The sequence below is a fragment of the Pithys albifrons genome, chromosome Z (genome assembly GCF_047495875.1).
Source record: "Pithys albifrons albifrons isolate INPA30051 chromosome Z, PitAlb_v1, whole genome shotgun sequence".
Taxonomy (NCBI): domain Eukaryota; kingdom Metazoa; phylum Chordata; class Aves; order Passeriformes; family Thamnophilidae; genus Pithys; species Pithys albifrons.
The window spans coordinates 36,805,233-36,831,236 of NC_092497.1; the positions used below are offsets into that span (position 1 = coordinate 36,805,233).

The following is a 26,004-nucleotide window of genomic DNA, read 5'->3' on the forward strand; positions in this document are numbered from 1 at the left end:
TGTCTTGCTGCCCTCCACAAGGAGTTAAGGTTCAAACAGCTGAAAATCTCTCTAATCAAAAGTTTGTTTTTCATCATTATGATGGCTATTGTTATTGAAATAAAATCAGGTTGTTAATGAGGTACCAGTATGGCCTTGTTCCTTGTCTGTTGTAAATTAAGAGCAAAACCAACATGACAGGTTAGTTGCAAACCAAGAAATCTCTATTCTTACAGAACAGGTTTCACACTGGCCTTATCAGTCTCTGTCTGGTTACAGTACTGAATAAAACTTCAAAGACCATTTGGAGATGCTGGCTACTGATGTTAATGTTCTTTCATAGATGACAAGTGATTTTCACATTTTCCATAGTTTTCCATGGATTTCAGGAGATTCCTAACCATTACTAGTCAAAATACTGTCAGAAGAGAAAGTCTGTAGATAAATACTAGCTACATCTTTTCACTAGGTGGAGTCATAAAATTCATGTAATACTTTGGAGGGCAATCAGTCTGTGTAGCTTCAGTGAAATTAAAACCAATTCTGTTCGCTTTCTAAGTGTTAGGAGTGGTGAACCCTTTTAGTCCAGCTTGAAGTAGTACTGTGAGTTACATTAGAGTACTTAGAACTTTTCCCTTGATTCAGGATCTTGAGAGTAGTGACCTAAATGAAAGTTATCTGAAGAACCAAAATGTTTCTTTGTTGGTTGCTTGAACTCTCTGGCTCTTGTTTCCCATTAGTGCGCTGGGAGCGATCCTTGGGAGCTATTGTCAGAGGAAAGAGTCAGCCAATGACTCCTGAAGCAGTGAGAGATAATTGGGAGAAGGTGTGTGACTTTGAGAATGCCAGCAAACCTAGAACCATCCAAGGTAAAGGAGACATTGAAAGCTGGGGTTGTTCCACCTGGAGAAGAGAATATTCCAGGGACACATTTTTGCAGCCTTCCAGGACTTAAAGGGGACCTATAAGAAAAAAGGGACAAACTTTAGCAGAGCCTGTTGAGACAGGCAGGGGGTAGTGGTTTTAAACTAAAAAAGGGTCAGTTTTACATTTGATGGAAGAAAGAAGTTTTTTATAATGAGGGTGGTGAAACACTGGCACAGGTTACCTGGATAGGTGCATGCCCCATTTCTGGACAAACATTCAAGGTCTGGTTGGACAGGGCTCTGAGAAACCTAATTACTTGAAGATGTCTCTGCTCAGGAGAGTTGCAGGAGGGTTGGACTAGCTGACCTGTAAAGGTCCCTTCCAGTCCAATCTGTTCTTTGATTCTGTGTGGATGGTTTGGGTAAGCAAAGCTTGGAAAAGAATTCTTTCCTTTCAAACATTTGCTAAAACTTTGCTTCAAAATCTACAGAACCAGTGAATTCTTTTGTAAATGTGTAACATTAATAATTTACTGTTTCAGTATGGTCAGATCTTTTTAAAGAATCTTTTGTGGTTTTGCCTATAGAATTAAGACATAATTTTATCTTTTTTTGAGAGAAGCAACATGAGAGTTAATTGTAAGTATTAGAGTCAGACTAACAATAGTGTTTTATTTGATTGCACCTACATATGGGCAATCGCAGTGTAGTAGAGAGATTTTGTTTTACTTTTAGTCCTGGAATCTTGGTTTTGGTGAACATTTCTCTATTAAAAAGCTCCCTGGTTAAGTCGGGTGATATATCACAGCAAAGAAGTTCTTACTGTGCCATGTGTTCCTGGGGCACATCGCCCCCTTGGCTGATGACCAAGGTGATTGTCTCTTTAAATGTTTTGTTTACTTTCGGTGTTCCTTGCCTGCTTTGAAGAGTGTCGAGCAGGAGGGAGGAGGCATCCTGATGTATAATGCCAGTTGCATTTCAAGGATACTTAGCTACACAGTAGATATTTAAGCTATTGATTATGAAATACTTTAGGATATCTTGTTAAAACCTTAGTTATATGTTATTAGATGCTTCCAGAACAGGAGATACTTTGTCCTTTCACTCACATCTTGGCAGGGGAATGTAACCATCCATTCAGTAGCTGCAGGTCACCTTACTGATCTTCGGCTTACAGATGTCCTGCTCCCAAATGTTCTCTGTCCTTCTATGGAATGGTATTTATACTAACGTAGTTTCAGCTTTATATCTTCTGATCTGATATTCAGCTTGTCCCATGTACAATGCTATTTTTATGGATTGCTAACAGAAAACTGTTGCAGAGAAAGAGTAGTAGAAAGGAATTCCTTTTCAAAGTTACTTCCACAGAATATGTGATATTCCTCATCTGACACTTGATGCTATTAGGAGAAATAATTGGACAAGATTTTGAACTTGTAAATGTTCTTACAATACAACATAGCAGATTTCTACAGTTAAGAAATTACATTGACTTGAGTTTTCCATGCAGTGTACATGCCTTGGCTTCTGTTTTGTTATGAACTTAGCCAAAATATGGCATTTTCCTTGCAGTGACATTAAGCCACAGATACTGCCAGCGTGAATAAGAACTCTTGCACGACTTTCTTGTATTTGAAAATCAGCAGATGAGTTGAGGGAAATTCTGACGAAGTTAGCTAATTAGACTTTTTAATATTAATAAAAGTTTTTTCTACTGCCAAAGTCTCCACTTTCTTGCTTAAAGCTATTTATTAAATAAAGGAAACTAATTAGAGTACTTATATTAAAAATTAAAAGCTATAATACCTAATATCTGCAAGTTAAAACTCTTCCTGAAGGTTTCATTAATTTAAGTAATTTGATGTGAAAGGCATTCGTATACTAAACATTATGTTTAATAAAAAAAAACAACAGAAAAGCAATTAGTTAAAATATTTGTTTTTAATGTAGTAGAAAATCCTATAATCCGAGATATTAATCTTGTTTCTTATTTTGGTAATACTGTTAAGAGTGGGTGGAATTTATAACTTTGTTTTCTATACATAAGCAGAAAGACTAAATTAAATGTGATACAGAAGCTTCTGGATGTGTGGTGCATGATGCAGTAGGTCACAGTTTCATATTGCTCTGGATGTTGGTGTGTTTTCTGCTTGCCTTCACAGTGTACTACGGGCTCTTGTGTCATTGTCTGAATCTTCCCCTTGTGGAAAGGGAATCATATTGTCTTGTGATATAGGCAGAAGACAGCCATCCCTGTCCTGCAGATTGTATACAGTATACAGCATTCCATAGTATTTATTTCATCAGCTAGTATGTTTGCTTGTTTTCATTATGTAGGGAAACAGAGTTCTTTATGTCCAGTACCCGAATGAGGTACCCTGTCACTATTTCTCCTCAGTTGTGAAGATGGGAGCTGGTTTTTGGTAAATGTAGTATTTTAGAGGTCTCTAATTGGCTCTTAGATTCATGTCCATTTTAAATTTTTTTAGCAGCTGTCTATGTATAGAACACAACTTGAGTGTTCTTGCTGGCTGACTTCTGGCACACTCCAAAAGCTTACCTCTGGCATAGAGCAAATCAATGTAAAACACATAGAAGGTGTGTATGCTTTGCGTGTGTGTATGAAGAAAAAATGTCATAGAGGAAGTGTTTGTTGTAGTTTGGGATTATTATGTAAATTCTCTCCCCTACCACTTAACTGCCCAGGCCAGCGGTTAACAAAAGAAGCAGTTAACTGTTGATCGCTGGGGTGGGGGCAGGTTTGTCTCTTTTGGTTTTTTTTTTTGGATATTCTTCCCAGTCTTGGCTCGGCAGAACGCGGGAGTGTGGGCTCCAAGGAGGCAGGCTGCCCTGCTGGTTACTGCTGGGTTTTTCCTGGCTGTCTCGCTGCTGCCTACTCCGGACTACTTTTCGTGCCGCGCTGCTGCTGCTGCCTGCCTTGGATTTGCTTCTGGTTGCTCGTACCTTTCTGCTTCTTGGATGGGGAACACAGGGGGAAGAGACTGAGTCCATCTGAAAGCTCACTGCTCATCTGTCTCGCTGGAGAGGGACTGAAACTCACTCTGCAGCCAGCCGGGCTGTGACATGGACACTTAAGTATAACCTTTTCTCCCGGAGGAAAACCTGCTGGGTTTTGTTGTTGTTTTGTTTTTCTTTTCTTTCTCTTGTGGTGTTGGGGAAGTGGGTTGCACTAGTCTGTTTACATATATATATATATATATATAGCAGTTATCCTTCTTGTATTAAAATTCCTTTTCTTAAATTTGATAAAGAGTGGTGTGATTATCGTGGAGGAGGCCCCTCCCCTGCTTGTGGGTAAAACATTTTGGTTTTTTCCCCTCAAACCGAGACATTTCTTGGTGCCCAATGTTTGGGGCTTGTAAACAAAGAAGGATAACTGCTATTTTGTGGCACCATGTGGGTCTTGAGTTTAGGGTTCATCAGGACCATCCTGTATAATATATTGGCTTTTTGTTGGTACAAATTCATGCCAAAAGGAGCGGCAGGTTTAAGTCTTATCAACAAATCAATGAGTAAAACTCAAATAGCCGCAATTATTTTTGAGTTCTTACTCTGGATTTATGGTGCCATGAATTTGATGCCTTTGGATGTCATGTGGGTGGTGTTCTCCAGGCTGTTTTCCTGCCACAACCTAAGCTGCTACCTCTGGGGATTCAGTGATAATAGTATGGACCCTTGGGAAGGAACAAAGGGGAATCTCTTCTCCCAACCCTTTGTCCATTCCCCATTCAAGTCTGCTACAACAGCTTTTGAGATGTTTAAATTCTCCCTGGATGCCAGAGATATCTTGCTCTTTATGGTTTTTCTGCAAGGTTGTATCCCTGCGGCTTACAGAATGTTTAAAGGTAGGGCCAGGTTTTTTCAAGAATGCATTCAGAAGCCTAGCCCAGTGAAGGGGGAAAAGGAAGAGAATAAAACCCCTGATGCCACAGTGAATGGGGAAAAGCAAGAGAATAAAACCCCTGATGCCACAGTGAAGGGGGAAAAGGAAGAGAATAAAACCCCCAACGTTACAGTGAAGAGGGAGAAGGAAGAGGGTAAAACCCCTGACGTTAAAGTGATGCAGGACGAGGCTAAAAAAAGGGAAGAGGGTAAAACCTCTGATGTTACAGTGATGCAGGACGAAGCTAAACCAGGAGGACAGGCCAAGCCTATGGAAGTTGCCCCTATCCAGAAAAGGAAATATAAGACCAAATTAGACCATCCAGCGGACGATGAGGGGGCTGCTGCACCTCCACAGCAAGCAGACCCAGAGCCTGAGATCATCACTGAGTCATTGTCATTTGATAATCTCCGTAGTTTGCGGAAAGACATTGCTCGACACCCGGGTGAGCCCATCCTGACTTGGTTGATCCGAGTTTGGGACCTTATGGGTGAAACCTTACAACTGGATGGTGCTGAAGCCAGGTTTTTGAGGGCTCTGGCCCAGGATGTGGCTATTGAACAGGTGTTCGTGAGGGAATCAAAGCCCCTTTCACTCTGGGCACGACTTCTAACGAGTGTAAGAGAGAAGTTTGTTTATAGAGAAATCCTGCAGGAACATCATATTAGGAAGACTTGGAAGACGATGGAAGAAGGAATTTTACGTCTGAGGGAGATGGCAATGATGGACGTGCTTTTTGGAAGAGGTGAGCAAACCAATAATGACCCTGACAAGGTCAGATGCACACCACATATGTGGTGGAACCTTTCACACTCGGGGCCAGCTGAATACACCGATTTCCTGGCATCCATGTATAGGGAAGAGAACCAAGAAACAGTGGGCGCTGTAGCAAATAAGCTGCAGATATATGAAGGCATGACCCACAGCCCAATGCAGCCCGTATTTCTGCTGTAGAGACATTGGTTGAGAGTCTCAAGACGCTGCCTGCAGAGGTAAAAGCGATCAGAGAGGAAATTAGGGAAAGTCTCCAAGTGGCACCAGTGCGAATGAGAACCTCTGAAGTCAGAGCCAGACGCCCCCCAGCCAGAGGGAGTGGACAGACCTCACGAACTGAGATGTGGTACTTCCTGGCCAAACATGGAGAAGACATGGGACGGTGGGATGGGAAACCCACCCGTGCCCTTGCAGCCCGAGTACAAGAACTGAAGGAGAATGGAAGAAGGTCAGTGAGAGTAAGTGCAGTCCCAGTTTCCCACGGGCAAGAATCTGACCCACAGGAGGGCACCTCCCAGGTGTACTCATCGAGAAAAGGTTCTGACCGCTATGACCAGGATCAGTGTTAGAGGGGCCCTGCCTCTAGCCAGGTAGAGGCACGGGACAACTGTGTCTATTGGACTGTGTGGATTCGATGGCCTGGTACATCAGACCCACAAAAGTATAAGGCTTTGGTTGATACTGGCGCTCAATGCACATTAATGCCATCAGGACATGTGGGCTCAGAAACTATTTCTATTTCTGGGGTGACAGGGGGATCTCAAGAGTTGACTGTGCTAGAAGCAGAAGTGAGCTTGACAGGGAGAGATTGGCAGAAACACCCCATTGTGACTGGTCCAGCCGCCCCATGTATCCTGGGCATTGACTACCTCAGGAGTGGATATTTTAAGGACCCAAAGGGGCATAGATGGGCTTTTGGAATAGCCACTGTACAGACAGAAGGGATTGAACAATTGAACTCATTGCCAGGTCTCTCAGAAAGTCCTTCTGCTGTTGAACTGTTGAAAGCTGAGGAACAGCAAGTGCCAATTGCCACCACGACAGTGCACCGTCGGCAATACCAAACAAACCGCGATGCTGTGATCCCCATCCATAAGATGATCCGTGAACTGGAGAGCCAGGGGGTGGTCAGCAAAACCCACTCACCCTACAACAGCCCCATCTGGCCTGTGCATAAGTCTGATGGAGAATGGAGACTGACTGTGGACTATCGTGGCTTGAATGAAGTTACCCCACCGCTGAGTGCCGCTGTGCCGGACATGCTGGAGCTCCAGTATGAACTGGAGTCCAGGGCAGCAAAGTGGCATGCCACTATTGACATTGCTAATGCGTTCTTCTCCATTCCTCTGGCACTGGAGTGCAGGCCACAGTTTGCTTTTACGTGGAGGGGCGTGCAGTACACCTGGAACCGACTACCCCAGGGGTGGAAACACAGTCCCACCATCTGTCATGGACTGATCCAGACTGCACTGAAGAAGGGTGAGGCTCCAGAACACCTGCAGTACATTGATGATATCATTGTGTGGGGGGACACAGCAGAAGAGGTTTTTCAGAAAGGAGAGAAAGTCATCCAGATGCTTTTGGGAGCTGGCTTTGCCATTGAACGGAGTAAGGTTAAGGGACCAGCCCAAGAGATCCAGTTCCTGGGAGTGAAGTGGCAGGATGGACGCCGTCAGATTCCAACAGAAGTCATCAATAAGATCACAGCAATGTCTCCACCTACCAGCAAAAAGGAAACACAAGCCTTCCTGGGTGCCATAGGGTTCTGGAGGATGCATATCCCAGCATACAGTCATATTGTAAGCCCTCTCTACTTGGTAACCCGTAAGAAGAATGATTTCCACTGGGGCCCTGAGCAGCAACAAGCCTTTGACCAGATCAAGCATGAGATTGCTCAGGCTGTAGCCCTTGGACCAGTCAGGACAGGACTAGACATACAGAACATGCTCTACTCCACCGCCAGGAATAATGGCCTGTCTCGGAGCCTTTGGCAGAAGGTGCCTGGTGAGACTCGAGGCCGACCACTTGGATTCTGGAGCCAAGGCTACAGAGGATCTGAAGCCAACTATACCCCCACAGAGAAAGAGATCCTAACCGCCTATGAAGGAGTTCAAGCTGCCTCAGAGGTGATTGGAACAGAAGCACAGCTCTTTCTGGCACCACGACTACCAGTGCTGAAATGGATGTTGTCAGGACAGGCTGCCTCTACACATCACGCCACTGATGCTACCTGGAGCAAGTGGATTGCCCTGATTACGCAGCGCGCCTGTATAGGAAAATCAAATCGCCCTGGGATCCTGGAAATCATCACGAACTGGCCTGAAGGTGAAAATTTTGTTCTAGCAGATGAAGAGGAAGACCAGGTGACATGTGCGGAAGAAGCTCCACCATACAATCAATTGCCAGAAGAAGAAATATGCTACGCCCTCTTCACCGATGGCTCCTGTCGCATTGTAGGGACTAATCGCAAATGGAAAGCAGCTGTTTGGAGTCCCACCCGACAAGTTGCAGGAGCTACTGAAGGAGAAGGTGGGTCGAGTCAGTTTGCAGAGCTTAAAGCCATGCAGTTGGCCCTGGACATTGCTGAACGAGAGAAATGGCCAAAGCTTTACCTCTACACCGACTCATGGATGGTGGCCAATGCTCTCTGGGGATGGTTAGACCGATGGAAGAAAACCAATTGGAAACGCAGAGGGAAACCCATCTGGGCTGCCGATATATGGCAAGACATCGCCACCCGAGTAGAGAAGCTGATTGTGAGAGTCCGCCACGTAGACGCACACGTGCCCAAAAATCGGGCCAATGAGGAACATCTCAACAACCAACAGGCAGACCGAGCTGCGCAAGTGAAAGTATCACAGACAGATCTGGACTGGCAGCACAAGGGAGAGCTGTTCTTGGCTCGATGGGCCCATGATGCCTCGGGCCATCAGGGCAGAGATGCCACTTATAAATGGGCACGAGACCGAGGGGTGGATTTAACCATGGACATTATCTCTCAGGTTATCCACGACTGCGAGACATGTGCTGCCATTAAGCAGGCTAAGAGAGTGAAGCCCCTGTGGTATGGTGGGCGCTGGGATAAGTATAAGTACGGGGAGGCCTGGCAGGTTGACTACATCACACTGCCACAGACCCGCCAAGGCAAGCGCTATGTGCTCACCATGGTGGAAGCAACCACAGGGTGGCTGGAGACACACCCAGTGCCTCACGCCACTGCTCGGAACACCATCCTAGGCCTGGAAAAACAAGTGCTGTGGCGACATGGCACCCCAGAACGAATTGAGTCAGATAATGGAACTCATTTCAAAAACAGCTTAGTTGCTACCTGGGCGAGAGAACATGGCATTGAGTGGGTGTATCATATCCCCTACCATGCACCAGCTGCCGGGAAAGTTGAGCGGTGTAATGGACTGTTGAAAACCACTTTGAAGGCGTTGGGTGGAGGGACTTTCAAACACTGGGATCAACACTTAGCAAAGGCTACATGGCTAGTCAACACTAGAGGCTCTGTCAATCGAGCCGGTCCTGCCCAATCAGAACCCCTTCACACTGTAGATGGAGACAAAGTCCCTGTAATACATGTGAGAGGTATGCTAGGGAAAACAGTCTGGATCAACCCTGCCTCAGGGAAAGGGTTTTCTTAAATTTGATAAAGAGTGGTGTGATTATCGTGGAGGAGGCCCCTCCCCTGCTTGTGGGTAAAACATTTTGGTTTTTTCCCCTCAAACCGAGACAGTGTTCCGGCATCAATGTCAGCTTTCTTAATATGTATTTAAAAAGGGTTTAAATACTGGTGCTGTTTCTTCCATTGTTAAGTGATATGGTTCATATGCAATGTTCTCTAATTGGAAAGTGAGAGGAATACTTTTGGGAAGAGATAGCCTTTCTTGTGATTGTTTTCAACCTTTGCTCTCCAGGTTAATCTTTTCCTGCTGTCTGCTAATCATTTGCTGCGTAATAGCAGACCATTCTGGGATAGTAGGCATTTAAGGTTTTAATGTTCACTGTCAGTCTAACAATTTAAAAAATACTCAGATACCAGTACTAAAATAATTATGTTAATGAAAAAGTTTCCTACTGGGTTTGTTTCTACCAAAATTATACCCTCTCGTATATGTTTCTTGTATTAAATAGCACCTTCCTCAGTTTGTGGAGTATTAAAATGTACAAATTGTCACTGCTGAAACATTAATTTCAGACATCCTGTGTGTTTACATGTCTAAAAACTCATGTCCCACTCTGTTCTTTCCTCCTCACTGCCAGTACTCAAAATTATTGCAAAATAAAGACATCTTTTACAGTGTCCAAACCTCACTTATCAGTAATTTTGAATGTTTTATCTTTCTTTTTTGATAGTCTCATATTGCATTGTTAGCTCATAACAATGTATTTGATCATAACCCTTGTACCTCCTAATGCAGTAATCTAATTTACTCTTTCATTAAAAGTGTAATTCTGCATGAAAGATTCATATCTACTAAAATATTGCTGTAAATATAACACCATACTGGTCCAATCTCTTATGCTAGGCAGAAGAAATGCCGTGAAGACTGAAACAAATTAATGTGTTGAAACATTTCAGTTGCACTCTGCTCTAGGAAAATGTCAGCAGTTGAGTTCTTAACTGGAAAAGTTACGTAACATAGTAATTCAGGGAAGGGGGGGGAGAAAGAAACATTTTTTCCCCCTTTATTAAAAAATAAACAACAACAACAAATCAGCTTTGCTGTCTGTATTTGATGATGTTCTAATAACTTGCATAAACATCTTGAGGCAATCCAAAGGGATATCAAAGAATGAAAACCATCTTGAGACATAAAGAATAATGTACACTCTTTGCTGACACCTCTCAAAATGTTTGGTCCTAGAACCATAGACATATCTCACACAGTTGGTGGCTGTCAGAAACAAACCTAAAAGTCCTTGAAAGAAGATTCCATGTTTGAAAAATCAGTGAATGTGTTACTAAATCATTCTGGTGTGATGCAGGTCAAGTATTGTTGCTGATGACAACTGTAACCGTAGGCCATGGTTTGAAAAACCCCCAAATTTTGTTGAGGTTTTTGACGTCAAGGGTGAAAAACACCACATCGTACATTTCAAAAAACGTTAGAAGGAAGGACCTTGAGAATTGCCAACCTGTCAGCCTGTGAAGAACGTCGAGAACAAGGTGATTTAGGACAGCCAGCATGGCTCCACCAAGAGCAAGTCCTGCCTGGTTGACCTAATGTTCTTCTATGATAGAGTGATTCCATCAGTGGAAAAAGCAAGAGCTATGAATGTCATCTATCTGAACTTCTTTAAAGCCTTTGACACAGTCCCCCACAACATCCTTCTCTAATCTGGAGAGAGTTGAATTTGAACTGTTCAGCGGATGAGGTGTTGGTTGGATGCTCACAGCCAAAGGGTAGTGGTCAGTGGCTCAATGTCCACATGGAGATCAGGGGCAAGTTGTGTCCCTCAGAAACCTGTCTTGTGAACAATTCTGTTTAATTTCTTCAGCAATTAGATAGATGGAAGGATTGAGTGCACCTTCTGCTAATGTACTGAGGGTTTTCCAAGGTGAGTGAGATGGTTGACACACCAGAGGGATGGGTTGCCTTCCAGAAGAACTTGGACAAGCTTGAGGAGTGAGCCCATGGGAACCTCGTGAACTTCAACAAAGCCAAATGCAAGGTGCTGCACTCAGGCTGGGGCGACTGCAAGTATCAATACAGGATAAAGGCATCAGAAACATCCCTACTTGTGAGTGGACTTGGAGGTGCTGGTGGGTGAACAGTTGGACATGAGCTAGCCATGTGCACTCGCAGCCCAGAAAGTCAATTGTATCCTGGGGTACATCAAAAGAAGAATGGCCAGTACGTCAAGGGAGGCAATTCTGGCCACGGGAGGTCAGCATCCAGCTCTGGAGTTCTCAGCACAGGAAAGACAAGTCCAGAGAAGGGCCAAAATAATTATCAAAGAGATGGCATACCTTTCCTATAAGAAAAGGCTGAGAGACTTGGCTTTTTTCAACTCGGAGAAAAGAAGACTTCGAGGACAGCTTATTGCAGCCTTTCAGTACTTAAAGGTTGCTCAGAACTTTTTGGCAGGGCCTGTTGTGGTAGGGCGGGGGGTAATAGCTTTAAATGAAGAGAAGGTTGATTTACATTAGATAGAAGGAAGAAGTTTTTTTACAATAGAGGCAGTAAAACACTGGCATAGTTGCCCAGAGATGTATTCGGTGCCCCAAACCTGGAAACACTCAAGGTCAGGTTGGACACGGCTCTGATCTAGTTCAAGATGTCGCTGCTCATTGAGAGAGGGTTGGACTAGTGGATCTTTAAAAAGGTCCCTTCCAACCCAAGCTTTTCTGTGGTTCTATGATCCCCTTAGTGTGGAGCCAGAAACAAACCATCTCACCAATTTTATGGTCCAGTCATGTCATGCATTCTGGAAGAAAGACTCTTTGAAAAGCGGAATGTAGCATTCTATACCATTATTAATTTACAGATTACCTTTATGGTGTTGGTCTTAATTATGACACTTCATCTACATGTGTTGTTAATCTTTGGATTTCACCACTTAAGGTGATTGTCATATTCTTCTGTGAAATAGGTTGTGAACATGCTAAGTTGAGGAAACATTCGGGTTTGGATGTCCAACCTGTATTTTCCTGAGAAGACTTTAAAGCAGTATGAAACCTTCCTTTGGTTCAGGCAGAAAAGGTAGAAACGTTGTTACTTCTTCCAGCAGCTCAGGTTTGGTTTCTTTTATTTTATTCATTTCATGAAGAACAAAGAGATAAAAGAGATTCTTAGAAATTAAAAATCTTGGTTTGCACATTTTCATATTATGTCTTCACAGGAGAGGTGACAACATACATTTGTTTCTTAGAATTTCCTTTTTCTTCTCAAGATTTGGGCCACAAATAAAACATGATGATTCTGGCAGTGAGACTAGTAAACAAGAGATCAGGATCAGGATTCTACAAGAGGTCATGCAGTTAACTTGTAGGGTACTTAGGGTAGGGTTGTGTGATAGAGCAACACCGTGTCAGTGCACGTCATTATGGGCATAGAGGCTTTGAAGTGGAGTGGAGTGACTCCAGGATAAGGTAGTTAAGTAATGATTTTTCATGCCTCTAATTTAAGCACTTTTTTTTTCTGTGCATGATTTTCATCACCTTTTTTGTATTCTTTCAGTGTTTCATACTTATTTTAGCCATATTGAGCTTCAAGGAACAAGCTGTTCTTGATAGCCTGCCTTTACCATAGCTGAGTTCAGCTGTACATTGTCTCACTTGTATTTTTGTCATTGATCAAGCCTGTCTGTCTGTCTGTCTATATATCTGTCTGTTTGTCTATCTGTCTGTCTGTCTAATTCAGGAAAAAGGGTAACAGCCAGGAGATTAGATTGCAAATAATTTCCAAGATAAGAAAAGCAGTAGTAATTTTCAGATGTTTGCTTCTCAGACAGTTGAAGCATACAGTGTTAATTATCTTCTCCTTGACACATTCAGATAGGTGTCATGGTTGACTGGTCGATGCACAACTGATGGAACTGGTCTAGAAATCACTTACACTGAGGTTGTAGATGCTTGTAAAATGCAGGACTATGCTCAGTTTGCAGATGTATATTTACTGTGTTTAAAAATTGATGGAGAAATACCAGACTATATCTCATTTGCTGAGGTGTTTGTTGTGTGTCTAGCTGAGGTGTCTCATTTGTAGATATTTATAACTGAATTTTTTTCAATTCCTTTCTCTAGAGTCCATAAGTGTGTTGAGTGATGCCCTAAGTCAGATAGAGTCTCAAGGGAATGTTTCTATGAATTCCACAAGCTCTGGATCAGTGGCCTCTTCATCTGTTGACATGGTAAGTACATCTGTCTAACAGATGCATTCAAAGCTATGTGAAAACCTTGAGCAAAGTGTCTTGTGTTGCTTCTATTCCGACTTGCTGTCTGCAAAAAAAATGGTGGGTTTTAAACAGTGAAGCGAGGAAACAGAATAAGAAACATCTCCAGACTGCACTCTTTATTTTTCTTATTGATGACTGGAAAACTTAATGGGTGCACAGACTGGATAATGCAGAATTTAAGTGCTTTTAAGTTCTGTTAAGCCTCTCTAATTATGGTATTTTTAAGGAAAGGGGCAGGGCTTGGGTGTTTTTAAGCAATGTCATTTTGCTCTGACTTCTCTATGGATAATTTTTCCTTGTTTCAGTCTTAGTACAGTGTTAACTATTTCATTTGTTGTTTGTTTTTGAAAAATTCTTATGCACTGCTGGGAGTGCAGTTTTAAGGAGGTATACTACTTATTCTTTAAGTAAATTGCTTGCAGTAAGGTATAATACATTGCATTTGGGTTGCTTGTATTGCAACAAATACATTAATGTTTTATACTGTATTGATTAGTCATACTTCATGTTTACATGTGGCTATAAAGAAAATACTCAAATATGAAGTTTGTTTTGTATGAGAATTACAGAAAGAATGCAAGTTTAATGTTAACTATTTTTAACTTTTCTTTTATGCTGACTTTTAATTTCCAGGCAAGCATTGTTGGCCGTGAATTGGCTACCAACGTGTATAAATATACTCACTTAGAGCCTATTCTATATGCCCTTGGTGTGGGAATGTCAACTAAGGATCCAGATCACCTAAAATTTCTCTTTGAAGGAAGTGAAGAGTTCTGCTGTTTACCTAGCTTTGGAGTAATTCCTGCTCAGACTTCAATGTTTGATGGTGTTCCTTCTCTTCCAGGACTAAATATTGATCTTGCAAAGGTATGGAAGAGTTAAGTAGCTAATTTTACTTGTGTGTCATGTAACTGAAAGATGACTTTAATTAGTATTTTTATGAGGCTGTTATGTTTCTTTTGTTATAGAAAGGAAAAATACAGTGTTCTGGTTTTGTACATCCTAAAAAATTCCTCATTTACTGCACATATATAACATGTATCTTCTTAAGATGACATGAATGATATATTTTATATTACATTTTAATCTGTGTTTTCAGTATCCTTTCTTTAAACCACAAAAGTTTAATACTTTGTTTGAAAATATTTTGGTGATGGAAGTTAGAAAAATCATAGAAGAACATTTGAGTGGTTGTTCCTTTGTTGTTGCTAGTTTTTGTTTGTTTTGGCTTTTTTTAAAAAAATTGCTTTGGTTTGATCACTTTCTAAAATACTTGTGTATTGCCTTGGGGGAGACAGCAACACATTGATTGCTGTTACAGTGCTGTCTTTCTTTACACAGATGCTGCATGGTGAGCAATATCTGGAGCTGTATAAACCATTACCAACCTCAGGTCAGTTCTTTCATGTTGCTGATTTGTTTTTCCCTATGACAACAGTTCCTATAGCCATATTGTACATGGAAATAGGGAAACTGTTTCAAACTGAATTATTGCATATTCTTTTTACAAGGAGTATTGGAGAAGGGATACAGCTTGTTGTATTACTGAAGAATTCTGAAACTGTCCTTGGGATCATGTGTTGGTTTTCTATATTATATAGTAAAGTATGCCTAATCTTTGACATAATAAGCAAATACACTACATACTTATGTATTATTCATATAATGTGATACCAACTACCAGAACTTTTAATTCTTTCAGTAATGTTGTAGCATAAAACTTCTGAGATGTTTACCTAAAACTTCTTAAACACTGATTGCACCTGTGTGCCTGTAAGAGGATAAGATTTAAATTACGTGTGTAAAGAACAAATTGACATCTGAACAACGAGGACAAAAAGCAATTACTTGTCTTCCTGTCAAAATTCTCAAGCTATTAGTTACTGCAGTAGCAAGCTCTTGTCACATATGGCTGTGTTTTCCCAGATTACACTGAGAAATGCTGTTTAGACTCATTCAAGATCTGTATGCATGTGTCCAGATTTCTTTGCTAGTAATTTTTAGAAGCTAAGTTTTCAAGAGTGTACAAGAACAGAAATACTGCAAGTCACAAATAAATGGCAGGATTTCTTGTTGAAATCAAAAAAAGGGATGTGTTCAAGTTATATTAACTTGAGAGAAGTCTGATAATTAGTGATGGATTGCCAGGACTTTTGTTTTTGTGTTGCATAGGCTGATGTATTAACAGATGTGGTTATTTGTGTCTTTTTGAGCAATAACCTCTTTAGCAACAAACTTCATGAACCCTCATGGTCAGGCTCTGAGCTGAGCTTCTCTTCTAAAGAACGGTGGTTGTCTTGGCCGTCTTGAAATTTGGGAACAATCCTTAAGTGATTTGAGCTATCTTTGAAGTTTGAGTCTGAAATGTGATTTCTGTTCAGCTCCAAATACATGAACTATAGCAAAATTCTGCTTAAAAAACACCCCAAACTTATAAAAAAAACCAACGGAAAAAATCTAAAAATCAAATCCCATAACAGAACCCCCTTCTCTTCTGTAAACAAAGATTTGCAAAGATATCCAGACACTGGTGTTATAATCGTGATGATTGTGATTACTATGACTGTGATGATGATGATAATAATAATAAGGCTAGGTAAGGAAGTCAGTTAGTAAGGAAGTGTAAAGAAGGATCTGTAGGCTTCATTCGCAGAGCAATATCCTTACAATGTGTGCACATTCTTTTCTTACAGGGCAGTTAACTTCAGTTTCAACTGTTGCTGATATTCTCGACAAAGGATCAGGAGCAGTCTTGCTAATAGATGGTAAAAAGGATTATGATTTTTGAAGGAGATACAGTAAAATTTATTAGGCTTCATTTTTAAGTAGCTGTACCATTTTTAACTAGTAACTGCCATAACTTCCACAGAAAAGTCTGTTAGCTTATTAACTCTCAGTGAGATGTGGCTGTGTAATTGTTCTAGGGCACTTAACGTACTGAAATAAGAACACTCTTCCTGTGTAGTTGGAATAGTGCACTGTGAAAACTGATCAAAGTTCTTTAATAATAATAATACTGCTTTGTGCTGCCTGAAGGCAGACATTTTAGATTCTTCCCCCTGCAGTAGGGGGGTGAATGTCTGCATGTTTGCATGTGTTAAGGGATCAGAATGTCTCAGAAACCCATAGTTTCCATTTTACTATCTTTACACATGATGATACCAAAGTCCTTTGGGAAATCAGGCAGCAAGAGTAGGTTAATAGGCAGTGAAGGTCCAAACACTGTTGACCTTTTAGTTCTTCCGTGGACAGATAAAATTTGAAACAGGTTTTTACTGACCAATTGTTCCTCCTAGCTGTGTTTTGTTTTCATAATGGGCTCATACAAACTCTCTCTGTTTCTGCAATATGCAAAAGCTCTTTTTGTGAGCAGAGTGTCAGTGGTTTTTAAATTTCTTCTGCAGCTGGAAATGAACGTTATTAACAAACAATACTGTAAATTTCAGTCCAAGGTGTAAAGAAGTGGAATAATTATGAAATGGAAATAGGAAGCTGAATCTCAATTTCATGTAAGGACTATAATTTGTTCAAAATAGAACAAGTGACCTTAAACTCTGAAACTCTTTTCATACAAGATACTAGTACTACTTTTTGTATGAGTTCGTAATCTGCTTTATGCAGATTACTAGGTATTCATAATAGCTTCTAATGCATCACATTTTATGGTACAAGTCTATTATATTTAAATAAATTATTAATGCAATGAGAGGTGCTGAAATAAATCTAATTTCAGCACTCTGTTGTCAAATGATTTTAGCACCTTGAATGTCATCACTACTTCGTGAGTTCATTTTTTAATTTTAATGCTCTCATATAGATAAAATAGATGATGTTATTTGAAACAGATCCTTAGTCTTCCCTAGTCAGGAAGTGATTTGCAACTGTGCAACCTGAAAGTGTGACCATTGCCCCTTCAGTTTTTAAAATAAGCTTTGTCATGTTTGAAAATGAACTTGTCTCTTGTAACAACCAACACATGCTAGCTATATGAAAAAGGAGATTGAAGACAATATATGACCTTCCTCTTCTTTTGTCTTTCAGTGAATACCTATTGTGGAAAGGACCTAGTCTGTTATAATCAGTTCTCTTTGTTTTTTGTTGGAGCCGGAGGATTTGGTGGAAGACGAACATCAGAAAAGACCAAGGTAAATTCTCATATATTCATATTTTTAAAAAGTGAACTATGTAAAAACTTCTGTCAGCACTGCCAGAAAAATATTTGCTCTACCAACTAGGAAGAATAAACTAGCATTTAAGCAGTGTGATGGTACGAACTCGAATGGAATTTAAATACTTCTGTTCACTGATAGCCTGATTGGAAAAAGGTACTGTTTGAGGCTTGGGAAACCAGTGGGTTTGTTTTGACAATTAAGAGAAAAGTAAAGTTGTAAACACACAATGGATGAGATATTGTTGCTTTCAAATATTTGAAATTGCAGGTGTGGAATATCCTAATGGAAAGCAGTGTTAGGTTTGAACTTGCAGTTTCAAGAAAAGATCAGTAGGTGTAGTTCTTTCTAAATGTATGTGTTTGCCTGGAAGAGATTTGGAAAGCATAAAGAGGAAAAGAGAAGTAGCATAGTTAGGGGTAGAACTTCTGTGTTTTGGAAGAGGGTTAGCAAGTAGCAAACAGTGTCACATGAACCTGTAGTGTGTATGTCCAATGCATGAAACAGCTATTCAGGTGCCTGACAATGTAACCTTTGTCTCCTTCAATATCATGTTTGAGGGTAGTGTCAGCTGTTACTGCATGTTCTTATTGTGAACTAGAGCCCTGAGGCACTACAGTTAATAATCAATTGAATAGAGGCTATGTTAAGCCCAGTATTTTTGAAAATTTGTAATTAAATACCTAGGTTTCATACATCTGAAATGCTCTAGGTGATATTCTCTGCGATTTTTGCGTGTAAACTTACAAACTTTTTCAGTTAAATCTGTATTAATTGCATGGAAGTTTTACCATATGTAGCTTTACTAATCAAATACTAAAATGCCTACTGCTTCAAAGAGAAACGGGAAAAGCCTCTGCGTAGTATAAAACATTTACAGAATATTACTATAGAGAGTGTTTAGAGGTCTTTGAAGGAACTCTTAATTCTTCTGAAATAAGGTTTCTATAGTAGTACATGTAAAAAAAAAACATTGTCAAAGGAAAGGTGGCCAACCTATAGTGGTGATATCAGTCAGTCTAGTATAGTGCCTTGGCACTTTTTAAGTGTTGCACTTTAAACAGCTGCATCTTCTTCACTAGATTTAGTGAAGTACAAAAATGTTCTGTAAATGATTTTACATTTTTAGTATAGGAAGAATACCTGTTTCAGGCAGCAATCATTCCTGTGATACCCCCACAATGTAATCTTGTTAAGAAAACGCAATGACATAGGAATTTCAAGACAGGCATCTGCATGCCAGAGACCAATTTCAAATGGTAAATTTTCCTGCTTTTTCCTTGCAAACCTTCCCAGTTAAAACAGTTTCATGTTCCTCTGTGCCAAAAAGGAACCCCAGGCCAATCAGACATATGTTATAATGTGTCTTTTTCTCACTTTACATTTTCATTGTACTTGACAATTGTGTTGCAAGTTAAGTGAAACATATTTCCAAGTTGAAGCCTTCGATGTTATGTAAGTCACATCTCTCATCTAGAGCTGGGATTTTCTTACCCTACTGGCAGAGGGGTTTCATTGATTATTCATATGGTGGCCAGTTTTAATGACTCAGTAAATCAGATTGAGTTTCTGTAAATAGAATGCCAAGCCATTATTGTTTTGAAAACATGTTTAGGTAATGTTCTTCTTCTCAGGCTGATTAATGTGTAGGTCCGTTGTGGTTCTCTGAAGTGACAAAAGCAAGAGTGCTGTTATCATCCCCTTCTGCCCAAGTTGTTCTTCCACCAAAGAAGTGTTCTTGCTGTTAATAAACAGGAAAGACCCTTTGCTTTTACTAGATGTGAAACTACATAGCATTTGGTTTCTTCTGATTTCTTAAAGGTGAAAAATGATGTAACATAGTCCATGAGTGAAGTAGTACGTAATTTTGTACTTTATTGTGATTTTTAAAGTATTGTTTTAAAAGCTTCATTTTAATATCTGTGTTCCAAAGCATTAATGCTCTATGAGACAACTGTTTTTTCTAAGTGAATAATTCTTGCTTGAGCTTTTTTGAATAGTTTGGGAGAAATTTCATCAAACTTACCGCTTGTAACAGGTAAAGATCTGATGCCTCAGGATCACTATCTTTGTAAAGCTAACCTTGAGAGGAGACTTTTTCTGGTCTAAAACCTTTTTCTATTTGTCTGCACATGTAGAAAGGGTAGGAGAAACCTAAAGATTGGTAAATATTGTTTCTTTTTATACATATTTGACATATTCTGCCATTGAGTATGAATAAAAGATTTTTGCTGTGAAATATTGATCATACTATTACTTTTATTTTAGTTAACAGCAAATCCACCAAAGAGACCCCCTGATGCTGTAATTTCTGATGTCACAACATCTGATCAGGTAAAGCTTTTTATGATTTAGGTGTCAAAATGTTTGTTTTTTTTTGAGAAAAGAGTCTTACATGATGTTTACTAGTAGCTCAGGTCTTCTGAAATACCTCAGGTATTTGTGTCTTTATGTGTATGTGTGTGTGAGTGTATGTATTTATAAAGGTAAAATTTCTCCAACTTATGACAATGCTCAATGTACTGTGTAAAGCATTCTTTTGTTAAGATTGATGAAATTGAATAGTTTTTATTACAAATTTTACATAGGAGGAAATTAACATTTGTATTCTGTTTCACTTTGGCAAAAATGGTTCAGACTTCATGAAGTTTACATGGTGCAAACAAACACATTGTGACAAAAAAAATAAATTACTTGTAGTTAACAGTTTTGAAAAGGTTAAATTCCTGTAGCAGAAGGAGTCAGGGAAACCTGAAATCCTGGCAGATGCCTGTTGAGGTATGTTTCTATCTGTCCACTGCCCCACTGGTTCACCTGTGCAAGTGTCAGACAAATAAGAAAGGGAGGTCTGGAGCTACCACTATAAGATACTGAGTGGTGTTTTCAAAAGAACTTAGTCATGGCAGAAGGCTATAGCTTTTGGAGATGGAATTAAAATGTTGAGCATTAGCTTAAATGTGGTAACTGAGATGTCTGCTTAGCCTCTCTCTGATTATATACAGAGTAATTAAGTCTCATCCAGCTGATTCCCGTGCTTGAAGTCCAAGTTAACCCTACTCACTTAAACCAGGAAAGGGTCTGGATCAGCATTTCCATTTCTGTCACTGATGTCACTGGTGCATACAAAAATCCATAGCATCAGTCTAGGAAGTACAGATGTCTTAATTCTTCTGAAGAGGCTTCATGTAAATGGGGAAGTTGAGCATGGAGCAGTGAATAAGGGAGAGAGTATTTTGTTTCTGGGAAATGTAGTGGAAGGTACTTTCTAGCAGCTGACCCTTTATTAGATAAGATACAGCATCTCTAATCACCTGGTAGTTAAAAGTATTTGCTTTGAATGTTGGAACCATTGCTCATATTCTTCTCTCCTTGATTATATTATTGATTCCAGGCCCATCAGTTTTTACATGGTATTTGTGATCCCCTTGTTCATCCAGTAATCTTAGTTTCTGAGCCTTAAACCCTTATGTCTGAAATTGTTATTATACATAAAGTGTTAAGTTCATGAGTTAAAAGAAGAGGGTAATAACCCTATAATGCAGAAGTTGGGAAACTTTGTTACTGTAGAATTGATTTTTAGAAATAAAGAAAGTGCTAATGGGAACCACTACCCTTGTTTTGTTTTAAGATCTACTCTGACAGGTAGATACATATAAAGAGAATATCTCTCCATTTAGAACTTAGAGGAACAACAGACAGTGGATTTTGATAGTTGTAAGAAAGCTTATCTGGCAAATTATTCATTGGCATTTGTTCTTCAGTGATGATGGCTGTGTACAGGAGGGGGAATGAATAGAACTTGGGAACTCTATGGGCAGGAATACCGGCTTTCATGTGAAGGACAGCTTGGTAAAATGTTACTAAGATTTTACATTTTTGTGTCTGTGGAATGACACATGACTGCCTAAAATCATCTTTAAAAAAAACGGAAGCTGGCACACAAATTGCATCAAATTTTCCAAATTTCTTTTTCTAAGTGTTTAAATGAAAAATGTGTTGGCAGAAACGACTGTTGCCATTCAGCTATTGAATTGGTACAGAGTGTAAGACAGACTGGAAGAGTCAGTTTGCAGATGGCACTTGATTTAACTTAAATTGTACTAATAGCTGGTTTTTGTGTTACCATGACTAAACTGCTTTTCACAATTTCCATTTCCCCCTTAACTTTTCTTAGCATGATCATGTAGTAAACCTTTGGTAAATAGACTTTGATGCCCCTTTTAGAAATATTTACAGTGATGACATACCTGTCTTTCACTGAAGATAATCACTGTGGTTGCCTTGAAAGTTGCATTCTGGTCTAACTCTACTGCACTGATTATTTTTCCAAGAGGTAGAAGATGAAGCACTGCTTAGGGAAGAGGATACTGGGAGTAGAGGGCTAATAACTGTTTTTGCCCCTCACCATGTGTTCAGCAGAACAAAGAGCACAATCACCTTGGAAAATGTTTGTGTTGTGTCGGTGGCATAACATTGACAGAAAAAAGTGATCCTTTTGGTTAGTAGAATCTAAACCTAATAGCGGGTGGTGTAATGCGTTCATCCCTTCCAAATCTGTACCCATTTCTGAGAAATTCTTTAAACATCAACCAGTGCTTACAAGTGAGTTGCAGTACAGTGATGTAAGCTGCTTAAAGGTGAAAGTTGATTAAGAAAAGTTTATACATATCTCACCTTCTAAATTGTTTTAAGGCTTAAAATTTGCATCCTGCTGAAGAAGGATATAAAATATTTCTTCTGTTTTCATGAATTTTTCTGCAAAGAGCTAGAAAAAATTTTCCATCTTGCCTGGTAAAGCTGTGCATGTGCAGTGGTATTTTTCTAGCTTGTTCTCTCTCTGTAACCTGAGCTATTCTTTACTAGATACACTGCCATAAATCTTTTGAATAAAATAGACCTTTTGACAGAAGATCAAGAAGTTTAGAGGGTGTTTGACTACTAGCCATTTAGCAAGGAATGAATCATTAAATTTCAACCCTGTAGGGAATGTTTAATGTAGTTACAGGCTTTTGTCCTGCCAGTTTTTGAACCAGGAGCTTAAATTAATCAAATGGATTTTGCTGAATGGTTCCTAATGCAATGAAAAATCACAGGCATGGAATGACCTGTAGCTCTGGAAAGTTTTGTCTGCATTGAGCTTTCAGTCTCTTCCTAAATGTGTTGATTTCTTGGGAATTCATTTTCTGATGACACTCAAAATAAGCTTCAAGGGTTATTTAAAGTGGATGATATCTTAAGTAATGTTTCTACTTTTGAGGAAGTAAACAGATAAGGAGTCTTGAATTTGCTGAGGATTTTCTGTGATTTGTTAGAGGGTTTTTTTTGTTGTTGTTTGCTTATGGAAAAATTCACAGCATTCTAGTGCTCTGCAGATTTTCTTCCAAAAAATAAACTGTTCTCTATCTTCAAATATCAGAAATAATATTCAGAATACACAGCATTGTGACAATGCATAAACACAGAGCAGTAGTCCACAGAACAGAATTTTTCAAGAAATCGTTTAAGTTTTACTGTTCTGTTTCCTCCAACTTTCTTCTGAAAGCTCCCACTTTAAATTCTAACTCTGCATTCTTGTTACTTTCATATTTACAAGGAGAAATAGACATGACAAAAAGGTAAAAAAGAACAATTTAGACAGATTTTGAAAAACACAGTATCATGCTTTGAGACCAGCTGTGTACATGCAACTTTGCCTTCTTTAAGTCTCTACAGTGCAGTGTCATGTGAGCTATCACATGTGAATTTCTGCCAGAGCTACTTTTCCATGACACTTGAGTATCTCAAGCACATGATACATCTGCTCTGTGGTTTCCATGGCCATCCTTGCTTTCCAGAAAAATTGTTCTTTATAGCTGATGAAACCAAGTCTGATACTGGTCTCTCGGAGGAATAGCTTTCTTACATCCTGTAATTTGTAAGTTACTTGGATTTGGAAAACGGTGATATTGTTCTAATTGTTTCAGAGTCTCCAAAAAGGTAAAAATTCTGAATAAAGGGTATGGGGTTTGTTGTCTTAAACTGCTTTAAGTGCAATGCTTTACAATACAGATTTTGGTCATGCAGGCATAAATGGTGTGTTTGTTTCCTCCTCTTTAAGAACTCCTTCCACATACAAAGAGATGGCACTAGGTATGAGCTGAGACAATGTAGGAAGTCAGTTTTCCTATGTTATTTGTCACAAGAAGTTGTGTTGTGAGAACGAGTAGTGGAGGAAAATGATACCGTGGTTAGTGACTGGTTGAAACTGCAGTTGTTTGATGATGGATTTTCTTTGTTTTGTTCTTATGATCTGTGGGCAGCTGTTAACCAGGTAGAAAAGGGTGGTAGAAGAGGATTAGATGATGGAATTTGGAAGATGGAATTTGGGAGCTAGACTAGCAGAACAGTGGCTGAGCATCACAGTCTGAAATTGAACACAGAAGAGCTGCGTTCTGAACTTGTACACTGTACATCAAAAATGTTAGGCACTTTGAAAAATTAGCCCTTTCAGAAATTACTTTGGAGAGCTGGAGTTGGTTTGTGCTGCTGACAATTACACCTTTTCTGCTGTCTTGTAGTTTCCAGTCTGTAAAGTAAGGTTTTTCATAAGTGTTTGAGACATTTTAATTGTACAGAGAGTGTCTAAAGGAGTGGTGTTTAGCACTGGATGGTGATTTTTGAGAATGTGATACAGTGAGCAACATAGAAAAGAGGCATGTGTGTATACTACATGTATGTAGATGTAATGGCTTCTGTTCCAGGTATAAATCTAGCACTGGCTGACACAGTGTGAAGTGGCTACTTTTTAGTGGTTTGGGTTTATTTTCAAAAATACAATTATTTTCTGTTTTCTCTGAAAGAGAAAAAAAATAATTGGCACTGTCCTGTTTGCAGAAATGTTATCAGCATCCTGTGACTAAGACTGCAGAAGTGGCCTTTCCTTCCGGAGTCATTCTCAGTCCTGCAGCCCCACTCATACTGCTGTGTGCTAGCTACCTGAGTTTAGTGTTTCACTGCATCAAGTTCAGTTAAAACCACAATTCTGAAAGTAACAGGAAACAATTGTGAAGACAATTATACAAAAATCTAGTTTGTTGTAAAAAAGTGGACTTTACAATAAAAACTTATTAAAGAGATGTCTTGTAAAGAAAGAGGGGCATGGGAAGCATTTAACAGCATGATGATGAATCGATAAACTAAAATCTCCTGTGAAAACTTTTCTATCTATTGCCAAAAGGGTCAGTATTATGAGTATTATTTGGTGTGGTAAGACCCTTAAAAGCTTCTGTGTAGCTTGGATGTGAATCGTTATCTGTGAAAAGCCATCTTTTATTCTACAAAATTTCGTATGTATTTTCATCCTAAGCCTGTGTAAATATTTGAGTGTTTTTAGAAAACATGGGGAATGATGAGGGAAGAAACAGGAAGACCAAACAGATCAATAGCTGGCTTCAAACCTGGTGTCACTGGCAGAGTTTTGTTTTTTGGATCATGTGTCAGTTTACACAACAGCACATCTGCTGTTGACACACAGGTACACCTGTCTCACAGGGGTAAGGGATCTTTGCACAGGAGTTAGCAGAGCTCAGTGAGGGAGTTTTAAACTAGATTTGAAAAGGGGAAGGGATAAAACTAAACTTGCTGAAGAAGAGCAAGGGGAGCAGCATGCCAGTGTTTGAGGGTTGGTGTGCTGAGTGAGGTCCTTCAGTCTGCCGCCTCAGTGGAGGTGGAATCCTTGTGTCAGCAGAGACACAAGAGTTATTGATGAGTTAGAAACCATGGAAACGCCTGAGATCATAATGTTAGGAATTGGAACATAATGTAGAGTTTCTCCCTGCCAAAAAAGTGGTGGGATAATTAGCCCAACTGAGGTGCACACAATGCACACAGGACAGGCAACAAGGAGAGGGAACTGGAAGCCATTCTGCAACAGAAAAGCTATGACATAGTTACCATCAAAATATGGTTGCAATCTAATTTATGTCCTGTTCTGCAAAGACTGTAATACAGCATTGCCTGAAAACATGTAAATTTAAATGATCTTGAGACAATAGCACAAGAGAGCCTCCTGAGAGATTCAGGTGATTTTTTTTTTCTACTTGTAGCATAAATAATTTGTCTTATGATAGAGGAAATGATGTGCTCCAGGAGGCTCACAAATACTGAGACCATGACAGAAAAAAAGTACAAAGCAACAAAGGATGATACAAGCCAAACAAATGGATGCAAAGCCTTTGCTAGGATTTGATAACCTTTTCCTTGTTTGTCTAGGGATTTCAGTGTGCAGAGATGGTGCTCTCCAAACTGTTGTAGAGCATTTTTAATAGTGATTGTTTTAAAAGTTTTTTACATGCTATGATGCTAATGTTAAGATTTGTATAACCCCTAGTCCTCTGTCCTTATTCTGTTGGGAAGATTATAATACAAT

At 39.7% G+C, this 26,004-nt stretch overlaps 1 protein-coding gene across 2 annotated transcripts in view; it reads left to right on the forward strand.

Annotated features, from left to right (window-relative positions):
• HSD17B4 (hydroxysteroid 17-beta dehydrogenase 4) overlaps nucleotides 1-26,004 on the forward strand; it is a 60,325-nt gene that overhangs the window by 14,821 nt on the left and 19,500 nt on the right. For both annotated transcript variants that reach the window (XM_071581512.1, XM_071581513.1), the window contains exons 11-17: nucleotides 720-848; nucleotides 13,277-13,383; nucleotides 14,062-14,295; nucleotides 14,770-14,821; nucleotides 16,122-16,193; nucleotides 17,470-17,573; nucleotides 19,866-19,931. In XM_071581512.1, coding sequence (XP_071437613.1) covers nucleotides 720-848; nucleotides 13,277-13,383; nucleotides 14,062-14,295; nucleotides 14,770-14,821; nucleotides 16,122-16,193; nucleotides 17,470-17,573; nucleotides 19,866-19,931 — 764 coding nt within the window. The remainder of the gene's footprint in view (nucleotides 1-719; nucleotides 849-13,276; nucleotides 13,384-14,061; nucleotides 14,296-14,769; nucleotides 14,822-16,121; nucleotides 16,194-17,469; nucleotides 17,574-19,865; nucleotides 19,932-26,004) is intronic.